This window comes from Petaurus breviceps, unplaced genomic scaffold (assembly GCF_028583685.1).
Source record: "Petaurus breviceps papuanus isolate PSGF00001 unplaced genomic scaffold, PetGlider_PUasm1.0 534, whole genome shotgun sequence".
In the NCBI taxonomy this organism is placed as follows: Eukaryota; Metazoa; Chordata; class Mammalia; order Diprotodontia; family Petauridae; genus Petaurus; species Petaurus breviceps.
This window is the reverse complement of record NW_027186362.1, coordinates 148,403-160,831: the sequence shown is the minus strand read 5'-3', so window position 1 is coordinate 160,831 and position 12,429 is coordinate 148,403. Positions and strand designations below refer to the sequence as shown.

The 12,429-nt window shown below is 44.1% G+C and overlaps 1 protein-coding gene across 4 annotated transcripts in view; it reads left to right on the top strand.

Moving 5' to 3' along the window:
- Positions 1-8,702, top strand: part of LOC138172432 (zinc finger protein 420-like) — a 12,289-nt gene extending 3,587 nt beyond the window's left edge. The window contains exons 4-5 of one of the 4 annotated variants that reach the window (XM_069102202.1): positions 3,721-3,945; positions 4,066-8,702. In XM_069102202.1, coding sequence (XP_068958303.1) covers positions 3,721-3,945; positions 4,066-6,209 — 2,369 coding nt within the window. In that variant the 3' untranslated portion in view covers positions 6,210-8,702. Of the gene's footprint in view, positions 1-3,720 lie in introns of all 4 variants that reach the window. The other 3 variants (XM_069102204.1, XM_069102203.1, XM_069102201.1) reach the window with 3 other exon arrangements.
- Positions 8,703-12,429: the final 3,727 nt, after the last annotated feature.

The following is a 12,429-nucleotide window of genomic DNA, read 5'->3' as shown; positions in this document are numbered from 1 at the left end:
AGGGTCACCAGCAGGCAGGAGGGAGTCCTGACCTGTCCCAGGCTGGCACCAAGCGACCTCCTCAGCCTGGTCCCTCTTCCCTCCCTTCTCCCAGTCTACATCATGACGGCCCCCACACAGGGGGCACTACCTGCCTCATCTCATTGGATCCTCACATCTACCCTGGTCCCCCAGATGTTTTTATCCCCATTTTACAGTTGAAGAAGTCGAGGCACCTTTAAGAGGTGAAGGATGTTGGCCAGGGTCCCACAACAGCTGAGTGAGGCTCTGAGCCCCCCACCCTCCCACCTCCAAGGCTGTGCCCCAGGACAGGATGCCATCTCGGCCTTTCTCCTCCCTCGTCTCTTCCTTGAGGACAGGCTGTGTCCAGGCTAGCTCAGTTCCACTCCACAGCCAGATGAGTGCCAAGCACTGCCCTGGCCACTGGGAACAGAAGGGCTGAAAGGAAGCAGCCCCTGCCCTCATGAAGCTTACATTCTGCTGGGAGATGAGGATCCACAAAGCCTTTCCTGGACTCCCTAGCTGATGCTGTTCTCCTTCCACAGATATTCCCAGGTGCTTGGTCTGGGCTCCACTGGACCCCTGCCTCTCCACACCCCAGGAGAACATGAGGGGCTGCGGGCCAGGGACTGGCTTTGTCTCTTTGTCCCCAGCCACCTGGTCAGGTGAACTAGCCTGGGACACACTGGTGCCCTGGCTTCCCCCTTCTCCTCTTAGTGTGGGGCCATTCCTCCTTAGTTCAAAGGTGCAGAAGAAGGAGCTGGGCTAGTCCAGCTGCATTCCTAGGAGCACCACTGACCTTGGTCATCAGTGCAGGCTGAACCTTCTGCCCTTTTCCCTCACTGATGTGAATGGTGAGGATGAAGATGGTGACAGTGAGGGTGATGGCAGGGAGGGGGAGGAGAGGGATGGAGGGCACTGGCATCCTCATAGCACCCTGAGGGTTGCAAAGTGCTTTGCCCGTCTTCTCACTTGGTCCTAATCTTGATCACAGACACAAGGGAAGTCTCCTTTGATATGGGGTCTGGGTGTGAGTGGGCTCCAGGGGCAGCCCAAACAGCAGATGGACTCTGGGTCTGCACAGACAGAAGCCCAGCAGGAACCAGTGAACAAACAGAATTAAATTCTATTCTCCATGCAAGCCCAGTGTTAGGTGGTGGAGTCACAAAGACCCAAAATGGATCAGGTCCTTGTGTATACCATGTGGACTGAGACACGAGGTAATTCTGAGAGAGAGTCAGAAGGGGAGGAAGGGGAGAGAGAGAGCAGTGTCCACTGGGGGTATGGAAAAAGGCCTCAGGAAGAAGGTGGCAGCTGTACTGGGCTTTGAAAGGAACCTCTGATTCCCTGAGGGAAGGGTGAGCAGGAAGAACATTCCAGACTTGGGCAGGGTGGGGGCTCCCTAGTTCAGAGGCCCAGATTAAGGAGCATGGTTAGTCAAGCTACAGTGGACATTCATTAAGCACCCAACCTCCAGGTACTGTGCTAAGTACTGATGATAAAAGTGCAAAAGGAAAGTCCCTGCATAAAAGGAAGCTGAGCTGTCAGTCCTTACTTCCCCTGAACTTGAGGAGTTATGGGTCCCACCTCCAGTCAGAGGAACAAAGAGTGACTGAATCTTGAGAGATGAGGGAATTTCCCAATGATAAGTTTGCTGGAGGCTTAGTGAAGAAGCAGAACCAAGACTAGAATGAATGCAGGTCAGTGGGCAGTGAGGTGATGAAGGATATCTGAGCACAGCCCTGCTGGACTCTGCTCTGTTTAGTCATGATGTGTGCCCCATTCTGTAAAAGAGCGTCTGGAGGGGAGGGGCCCCAGGCTGGCATGGGGACTGGCAGCTGCCCCTGTGCAGATGGCTTCAAGGAGCTGGGCATGTTGACTTTGGAGAAGAGAACGTGGAAGGCCATCTTCACGTCCTGGAAGGGAAGGGAGTCATCTGCTTTGGTTTGGCTACATAGGGTAGGACAGAACAAATCTTTATTGTTGGAAGAAGGAGATTTCAGTTTGAAATGTAAAAACCTTCCTAGAGATGGAAGCCGTCTAAATCTAGTGCCCTTCCTTGTCATCGGGAAGCTGGTCTAGGACGTGGTCGGAATGATTCCAGCTCTGGAGTTGGCTCCCCTAAATAGATGTCCTTTCCGACCAGGGGAGATTCTGGTTCTGTGAACCATGAGCCTGGCTCTGCAGCAGAGGCCACCATAGGGTCACAGCTTTGGTTCGCTTCATTTTACAGAAATGAGCAGTGGGGCAGTGGGGAGGGTGCAGGACCTGAGTAGTCACTTTACCTCTTTCCATCTTTGTCTCTTCCTCTGTAAGGTGAGGATAATAACAGCGCCTCCCCCTCAGGGCCATGATCAAATGAGATAACATTTTGCTAGCCCTCAGTGATAGCTATTATAGTATTACAGAAGAGGAATTCGAGGTGACTTTCCAGGGTCACATAGTAAGACACATCTGAGGCAGGATCTGGACTCGTGTCTTCCCTGCCTAGAAGCCATCCACAGCCCCATCCAGCCACTGCCTGTAGTCATCAGGCCGTCCGTCTCTGGGAAGCGCTCTGAGTTGCCAGTGTCTGCAGCAACAGCTTTTGCCCTTTGGTGTTCACGTTTCAGTCCCCACAGTTGCCTGGAGCATCTCACTCCCATACCCCATTTCTCACGTGACATCTCTTCTTGACCTTCCTTGATTTGTGTTTTTGTGCCTGGGCAGCCTGCTCAACCATCTGGGCTGTGTTGGGACTCTGTGGCAGCAGGAGCCGGGCCCTCCAGAAGGTTCCACCTTGTCCTAGGAACAGGCTAGATCTTGGCCTGCCTTCCCTGTTCTGGAGCAGAGCTCTCTAGAAGGGGGAGTTCTATACTTTGTTCACTGAGGGCTTTTGGCTACCAACCAGGCATTCTGAACTAGCAGTGTGATTCCCATCCACTGACCTCTTGAATTTGTGATCTGTTTAGGAAGGTGAGACCTCAAAGTAGGAAAGAGATGAGTAAAGTGTAAAGCAGTAGAATTACAGGGTTTGAATGCATGGCGCAGACATTAATCCAGTGATTGTGTTCTTAGCAAACCAGAAGGGGAGAAACTGAGGGAAGGAGACCAGTTAGGAGTCTATATTAACAGTGATGACCAGGGTGGAACTCCATTCTTGCCTGCTCCTCCCCATGGAGCTGCTTGGCCCCATCCTCTCTCCTTGTGACCCTAATCTTTACATCCCATTGAAGATGCTAGCTCTCCATAGTGCTTTCTGTGTCTTCTATATTGAAAGACATGATTTCCAGATAAGTAATACTGCCTTTTTCACAAAGGAAGAAGAAAAATCATTCCTAAATTTGAGGAGTAATAGCACTTATGGTAGCAAGTAGACAAGGTAGGAATCTATTCAGAAGACATTTTCCCTCAATATCTGTTTCCAAAGTAGAGACAGGAGCTTATCTCCTGCTAACCCTAATCCTACTACACCCACCCAATCCCTGCCTCAGTGTTCCCTTGACTGGAGGAGACATGCTCTACTGGAAACCTCTAGATTTAATAAACACAAAGTTAATTCTTGGTGTTCAGTATATTTCAGTATTTTCATACACTTTGAAATATATTCTTGAAGAATAATGAGGACTTGATACCTTTCTCCCTACCCAGAAAATAGGGGGAAAAAATATTTTCTTTTCTCTGTTCTTTCCTTTTTCTTCTTTTTCTCTTTTCTTTTTCTTTCTCTTCTCTGTATTTCAGATTGGGAGACTCAGTCAGAAACCAAGAAACCAATACCTATACAGTGCATTTCCCTGGAAGACACATTCCAGGAAAGCTTCACAAAGGGCAGTCTCTGGGCCTATAAATTTGGAGAAGTTGGAAACTGTAGAAACAACTCTGACAGGCATAAAGCTAATAAGAAGGCAAGAGAGTTGATACAGAGAACTCAAGATAAAAACTTTAATAAGACTAGAGGCCATAAAGGTAATCAGTTTGTGAAAAATTTCAATCAGAAGTCAATCCTTGATACACAAAGCAATGTTTCTTTAGAAAAGAGTCTTTATAAACATGATACACGTAGAAATAACTTTGTACTTTCTTCAGACCTGAGTGATCACAATGGAATCTCCCTAGGAAAGAAATCCTGTACAGACAATGGATGCAGTAAAGCCTCCGGTGATGCCTCAGACCTTAATGAAGATCAAAGAATAGCTACTAAAGAGAAATCCTATACGTGTACTGAATTTGGCAATGCTTTCCACCAGAGGCGACACCTTCCTCAGTGTCACAGAAGTCATTCTTCTGGGAAACCATATATCTGTAGAGATTGTGGAAAAACCTTCAGCCAGATCACACACCTTATTGAGCATCAGGGGATTCATGATGGGGAGAGACCCTATAAATGTAGTGATTGTGGAAAAGCCTTCACCAATAGCTCATCACTTATTCTACACCACATCATTCACAGTGGAGAGAAACCCTATGAATGTCATGAATGTAGGAAGCTCTTCAGCAATCGAACAGGACTATTTGTACATCTGAGAATTCATACTGGAGAGAAGCCCTTTCAGTGTAACATATGTAAAAAAGCCTTCAGCCAGAAAGGGGACCTTTCTCGACACCAGAAAGTTCATACAGGAGAGAAACCTTATAAGTGTAATGTATGTGAAAAAGCTTTTAGCCAGCAAGGACATCTTACTGCACACCAGCGAATTCATAATGGAGAAAAACCCTATAAATGTAATGAATGTGGAAAAGCATTCAGCAATAGCTCATCCCTTATTCTACATCACAGAATTCATAGTGGAGAGAAACCCTATGAATGTCATGAATGTGGGAAGCCATTCAGTAATCATGCAGGCCTTATTGTACATCAAAGAATTCATACTGGTGAGAAACCCTATAAATGTAATGTATGTGAAAAAGCCTTCAGCCAGAAGGGTCATCTTTCTGAACATCAGAGAATTCATACTAGAGAGAAACCCTATAATTGCAATATATGCAAAAAGGCCTTTAGCCAGAGGGGAGACCTTTTTCGACATCAGAAAATTCATAATGGAGAGAAACCTTATGATTGCAGTGAATGTGGAAAGGCTTTCAGCCAGAAGGGAGACCTTACTAAACATCAAAGAATTCATAGTGGTGAGAAACCTTATAAATGTAACAAATGTGGTAAAGCCTTTAGTATCAGCTCACAGCTCAATATGCATGAAAGAATTCATACTGGAGAGAAGCCCTATAAATGTAATCTGTGTGAAAAAGCCTTCATCCAGAAAGGACGTCTTACTGAACATTACAGAATTCATAATGGAGAAAAACCTCACAAATGTACTGAATGTGGAAAGGCCTTCAGTCAAATTACATACCTTAGTCGGCATGAGAGAATTCATACTGGAGAGAAACCATATAAATGCAGTGAATGTGAGAAAGCCTTCAGCAATAGCTCAGCACTCAATGTACATCAGAAAATTCATACTGGTGTGAAATCCCATGTATGTCTGGAATGTGGGAAGGCCTTCCTCCAAAGTATAGGCCTTAGTTTACATCAGAGAATTCATACTGGAGAAAAACCATATAAGTGTGACGTATGTGAAAAAGCCTTCAGCCAGCGGGGAGACCTTTCTCGACATCAGAAAATTCATAATGGAGAGAAACCCTATAAATGCAGTGATTGTGGAAAAGCTTTCACCCAGAGGGGACACCTTACTGAACATCAGAGAGTCCATAGTGGGGAGAAACCGTATAAATGTAAAGATTGTGGTAAAGCCTTCAGCAACAGCTCACAGGTCACTCTTCATTATAGAATACATACGGGAGAGAAACCTTACAAATGTAACGAATGTGGACAAGCCTTTAGTCGTCCAGGGAGCCTCAGTGAACATCAGAAAATTCATTCTGTAGAGAAGCCTTATAAATGTAGTGAATGTGGAAAAGCATTCAGCCGCAATCTGTACCTTAGTCGTCACCAAACAGTTCATACTGGGGAAAAGTGCTATCCATGTAATGAATGTAGCAAAGCCTTCCGAAATGGCCATTGTCTTACTCTACATCAGAGAATTCATAGTGGAGAAAAACCCTATCAGTGTGGTGAATGTGGAAAAGCTTTTGGCAGAAAACTATACCTAACTCAACATCAGAGAATACATAGTGGTGAGAAACCTTATGAATGCACTACATGTGGTAAGGCCTTCACTCGATGTACGACACTTATTCAGCATCAGAAAATTCATGCTAGAAATAAACCCTAGGGGTGGCTAGGTGGCACAGTGAATAGAGCACTGGCCCTGGAGTCAGGAGGACCTGAGTTCAAATCTGGCCTCAGACACTTAACATTTACTTGCCGTATGGCCTGGGGCAAGTCACTTAGCCCCAATTGCCCTGCCCTTCCCCCTCCAAAGAGCAAAAAAAAAATTTTTTTTAAGAAAGAAACCCTAGAAATTTAAAGCAGATGTGTATTCCTAGACATTAAAACATATTATAAACTTCTTTTAATCAAAATACTCTGGTACTGGCAAGAAGGTAAGGAGACAGAATAGGGATACCATCTATCTAACAAAATAGAGTCAAAATATTAGTGTTTTATGAACTTACGGAAAATATAAACTAGCAAAAGAAGTAGTTAAGAAATTTACTAGGGAAAATTAGTTAGCAATATCGCAGAAAGTGGACATAGAATTATATCTCATAACTCATGCTTCAGGATTCCCCCTGATTCGTAACCTCAAATATATTTGTAAAATGAACTAAAAGTGGGGGAGAAAATGGGATTATGCAGTTATTTCAAGTGTAGAATTAAGAAAATGTATTAAATAATTAGAAGGGTCAAGTTAAGATATATTTAAGGACAAAAATAAAATGGAAAAATATGAAAGCAATATCACCAAAGTAAAAAAGCACTTGTAAATAATGTTGATGTCAAATATGATAAATATGAAAAGAACTACTAAAAATCGACAGAAGTAGCTCTTAGTCCACAGTGGAGACGTGGGCAATGGGTAGGAATAGACAATTTTCAAATGAGAAAACAAATTGTGAATACCACGAAAAGTGTTCAGTCTCAATCAAAATTATATACGTTAAAGTATCATTGATATACTCTTCAAATCCCCCCCCCCAAATAGAAACAATACTTGTGGAATTGAAGAGAGAGATTGGTGGTAGAAAGTTACAGACTTTTTAGCATATGGTTTCTCAGTATGTAGTAAATGTCACCAAAAAAATACCCTTTTGTTGGTCATTGCATTGATAACTATACACTTTGAAAGTTATCAGAAGCAAAATGGAGTTTTCTGGTCAAAGATTTTAATATTTCATATTCGTTGATAATAAAAAGAATTGGAAACAAGCACCTGAAGTATCTAGCAGTAGGGTGTTTGTTAAATTGTGAGACATTCATAGAGTAGAATCCCATTATGTAATTAAAATAGATGACTGAGGAATATGATGAAATTTAACGAGGGTCCTTGTGACAAACAAAATAAAGGTCATATAGCTACTACCAAGTAAGAATGATTGGAATGAAAGGACAAGAATGTGAGGGAGACTTGTGGAGTAACTGAAAAGCTATTGGATTTGTGCATATTCAGATTCTTTCAATATAAGTGGCTGTGTAGTATCACTGTTCTGTAAGAAGTGATAAATATATTGAATACAGAAGTGCATGTGAAAACTTAAATGAGCTGCTACAAAGTTAACTAAGCAGAATTGGGAAAAAAAACACAGATTCACAATAACTACAATGGAAATGGAAATAATCCAACAGCAAAATGATAAAAAAAAAAAATGCTATGAAATTAAAATGACTAAGCTTGACTCCAAAGAAGTGATTTGAGACTCATAGGGTCTCTCCCATACACTGTCATGATGGAAATCTGTGATAAAGACAAACTGGGGCAAAAAGTTCTGTGCACAATCAATTTACTAGCAAAGCTAACAGTTATCAATAAATGAGGTCAGTGGCTTATCATTAGCCATAGACAAACTGGGGGTTTACAGAGCTTATTTTTATAATCATAAAGGAATGGAAAAATTACAGATTCTTGGGAAACTTGATTGAATTCTGATTGGATGGTGCATGACACTTGACTGAAGGGCAAGCTAGGTACATTGTCGAACAATTGGAGGTTAGCTAGGCACTATTGGCAGGATCGGGGGTGTAGGTGTGTCAGAGCATAACAGAGAGAGATAGTTGTCAGTCTGCCTCTGGTTATAGTTTTACATCAGTCAGTCTCGATCCCAGATTATTTTACTAACTGAACAGTGATGTTGCTTGCAGTAAGTGCAGCTGAGAGGGCTGACTTAACTAACTACAAAAGGAAACTTGGCCTTCCGTGAAATGGGGCAATTTTTGTCCCAGCTCAGTTCTGCAGTAACTTAGCTCAACTGCTCAACTCTACCAAAATGAGGAACCTAATCTCTGACTGCATCTCTTAATCCAACATCTATCTGAGTCTAAGTCATTTATGTTGAAATAAATCAACAGTATAATCAGGATTGACTTGACTAAGAATTATTTCTTTCAAGACACCCATTGCTTTGCAGAGCTGGGGTATTATAGGTGTGAACAGTATATATAGACTCCAGCAGGTTTCCATATATTGGTTGGTTTTGCTGAACTGTTTCTTTTTCCTTTTCTCTCTATTATAACGGGTAGCTCTCTGGGAGCAGTTCAGGGAAGGATACATTGGAAAATGTAAGTGATATAAATATAAACTATCAATAAAAATTATTTTAAAAATAAATGTAAGAGGTTTCTGTACAAATTCAATTAGTTGTATTAGTATTCCCAATTAAGTTTAATTATTCAAAAAGAATTCATCTGAGACCAACTGTAAAAATGCAAGGTACGTGAATAAGCCTTTAATGATAGTATATACTGAAGAAAAAGACCCTACAAATCATGTGTGACAAAACTTTGGGTGACATGTCACTTGTCCCTTGTGCTGCATCAGAAAAGTCATAATGTAGACAAATCTTATCAGTGTAATAGGTAGAAAAAGGCCTCCCTCAGAATCATGTGACTTACTGAAATGTGAGAAGATACCAGCAATAAAATGCCAATGGAGGTAATGGGAAAGCCTAGCCCCAGCCCATCCCTGCAGTACATCAGAACAGGCACACTAGGAAACAGGGACAAAGATTTAGTGGTGGAAGGGACTGCAGAGTCCCACCTAATCCAACCCCTGCATTTTAGATTAGGAAATAGGTAAAGTGAGTATTCCTTTCCAGACAGGACACAAGGTACTTGCCAGCAAGGGCATCTTATGTGCCCTATTGCTAAACTCAACCACTTCCCCTTCTCCAGAACAGCCATTGCTGGCCTGTCCAGACACTGTACTCTCCCCTCGGCTTGGAGAGAGGAAGCAAGCATTTATTAAATGCCTACCATGTATCAGGCACTGTGCTAAGTGACAGGTATGGGCCCTGGAAACCATCCTCTCTCATGAGAGGAAAGAGTCAGGGGGGCATTTCCAGCCTTGCCCCTGGTGCCTCACTGCCCCCACCCACCCCATGGACCTCTCACACTCACCTCTGTCCTCCCACTTTCCATGGTCACCTTACCTGAGTCCTACTGTTCCTACTGGACACATGTCCTGCCCCCCACCTCAGACCTGAAGGTCTCAGATTCCACTCCTCAGCCTCACTTTACAGATGGTGAATATGAAGATTAGATGATTTACCCAGAGTCACACAGATAGTGAGTGTCTGAGACTTCATTTCACTGTAGATCTCCATGACTCCAGGCCTAGTTGTGTGTCCACTGTGCCAGTAGCAGAATTATAATCACTTAACTTTCTGTGAAAATTAAAGAATCATCCTATAAACATTCAACTAGTCTTTGGTCAGTGCCTTTATTTTTTTTTTTTTTAAGCAATCGGAGTTAAGTAACTTGCTCAAGGTTACACAGCCAGGTGTTTCTGGATGGGTGCTAAGTGTCTGAGCCCGGGATTCGATCTCCAGGTCTTCTCAACACTGGAGCCTGTGCTCTTACTCGCTGTGCTACCTGGCCGCCCCTGGTGAGTGCCTTTATGATAGGTTTTTAAGCCTTTTCTGTGTCATAAACCCTTTTGGCAATCTGGCGAAACCTATGGACCCCTTTTTGTAATGATTTGATATAAAAAATCCTAATTGGAAGAAATGCTGAGCTTAAGTTGGAGCTTAGTGAAATAAAGATGTAATTTTTTTCCATGCAAGTTTATGGATGCCCTGAATCGAGAGCCCCTGCCCCAAGGATTCTCCTTTCAGCCTGGCCAAATAGGAACTTAAGATAGATTTCTATTGAAATATTGAAATGTGTTCTTCCTCTTGGCCTGATCATTCCCCTAACCAGGGATGGGGAGCCTGCAGCCTTGAAGCCACAGGTTCCCCACCCCCATTCTCCAGTCCTGTATCTAATTCAGGAAGGACTTCTCCTTAGGCTGAGCAGGTCTCTCCCTTTAGAAACTGGTTAGGTGGAAGGGACAATGTGAGTTCCAAGCCCCTCTAGTCTCACGGGAAATCAGGAACTGCCTTGGGGCCTTTTGGTTCAGAGACGGTTCCGTGCCCGTGGGAGATGAGGAGGTGCTGAGGGCCAGTCTAGTTGCCGGCTCACAAGGACGCCTCTCCCAAGACCGCTCGCTCGATGAGCTGCAGCTGCCATGGCTGGTTTGGGGGCCCTCTTCCATTGGTTCACCTTCCCCAGGCACGAGGAATTCATGCCTGAATCATGCTGTATATAAGGAGCCAGCTTTCTTCCTCCCAGTAGCCACCTCAGAATAAACTATAGGCAGTTTCTTTCCCTATCCTCTGGTCTCCTCAATAACCTCCTGAGAATACAACCTAAGGCTGGCCCTTGGGTTAGGAAATGTAGTGGCCACTTACAGTTAGGCCTTCAATAAGAACAGTGTAAAAAAGATCTCTGTGTAGTAGGGTGTGTTTGCTTTGGTTTTGTTTTTAATCCGTAGCTAGAAGCTGCTGCAGTGCAGAGTGCTAAGCCTGGAGTTAGGAAAACTCCCTTCCTGAGTTCAAATCTGGCCTCAAACACTAGCTCTGTGATCCTGGGCAAGTCACTTAACCCTATTTTCCTTAGTTTCCTCATCTGTAAAATGAGGTGGAGAAGAAAATGGCAAACTACTCCAGGATCTTTGCCCAAAAAAAAAACCTCAAACGGGGTAACAGGGTTGAACATAACTGAAAAATGATGAAACGAAAGAAGATTAAAAAATTTGGTGTCTGCATGGGAGGGTATATTTTTCTGGCACTGTGCTGGTGAAACAAAGAGAAAATGAAAACCAGGCTCTCACTTCAAGGGACTTATATTCTCCTAAAAGAAATAACACATACATAGACAAATGGGCATGATGGAAAGCTGACTGACTTCACAGGCAAAGGAATTCCCACTCTTATACTTACTACCTGTGAGACCTTGGGCAACTCATTTCATGTCAGTTCCTCATCTGTAAAATGAAGGGGTTGTGCAAAGCAGCCTTTGAGGCTTTATTCCCTCTCTGGCTCTGTGACCCAGTGAAATAAATATGCCTGTGCCTGCATGTGCACATACACATCCACACTCAAAATACTTAACAGGGGACATGCTAACATCTAGCAAAATTAAGAGCAATCTCTTGTGGATCCAATCCTCAGCAGGCTGATGGTCAAAGGGATGCAAATAAACAGCTCTTTATAAAAGAAAGGGGGAAAAAAAACCTCTTTTAATGAGATGAAACATTACTCCTTGTCACTAATGAGAGAAAAGCAAATCAAAATCACTCGGTGGTTTTGATTCACACCCGGCAAATTAGCCAAGATGACAAAAAGATCATTGTTACAGGAATTGTAGGAAGACAGAAAGAAACACAGTGCTGGACCTAGGAATTGATATAAGCATTCTGAAAAGCAGTTGGGGACGACGTTAAGGGTGAGATTCAAACGTTCCTAGCTTCTGACCCCGAAATCGCAGCCCAAGGCACGTGTCCCTACGGTGTCACAGAGAGAGGAGTCCATGCGCACACAAATATTTACGAGGGCACTTTATGATTATTAAAAGAACTGCGGAGCGGCTAGTGTAAAATAATGCCTCGGGAATAGAGGGAAGCAGAGGAAGACAGGGACGGGGGCAGCGGGAAGTAAGGAGACCCAAGAAAACCCTCATACACAGACGACACGCGTACCGGGAAAGAACAGTGGAGCCACCACTGAAAGGGAGGAGGAGATACATTGTAACCCTGGATGTATCTGGGCAGGGACCGACGCGCAGGCCAGGAGCGCCTCGGAGCTACCTCTCCGTCTCCTCCTGCTGTGTTCAGGGCGGCTCCCCGGGGAAGGAGCAGGAAGGGCTGACGAGGACGGACAAGGGCTCCCGAAGGGTTCTGAAGGGAAGTGGAGGGGAGGGAGCCTTCCCGGCGTGGGGCCAACACAGGGGGATGCCCGGGAAGACGGATCAGAACCAGCGTGTGCTGGGCTGCAGGACCAAGGACAGCGCCCGCAGTC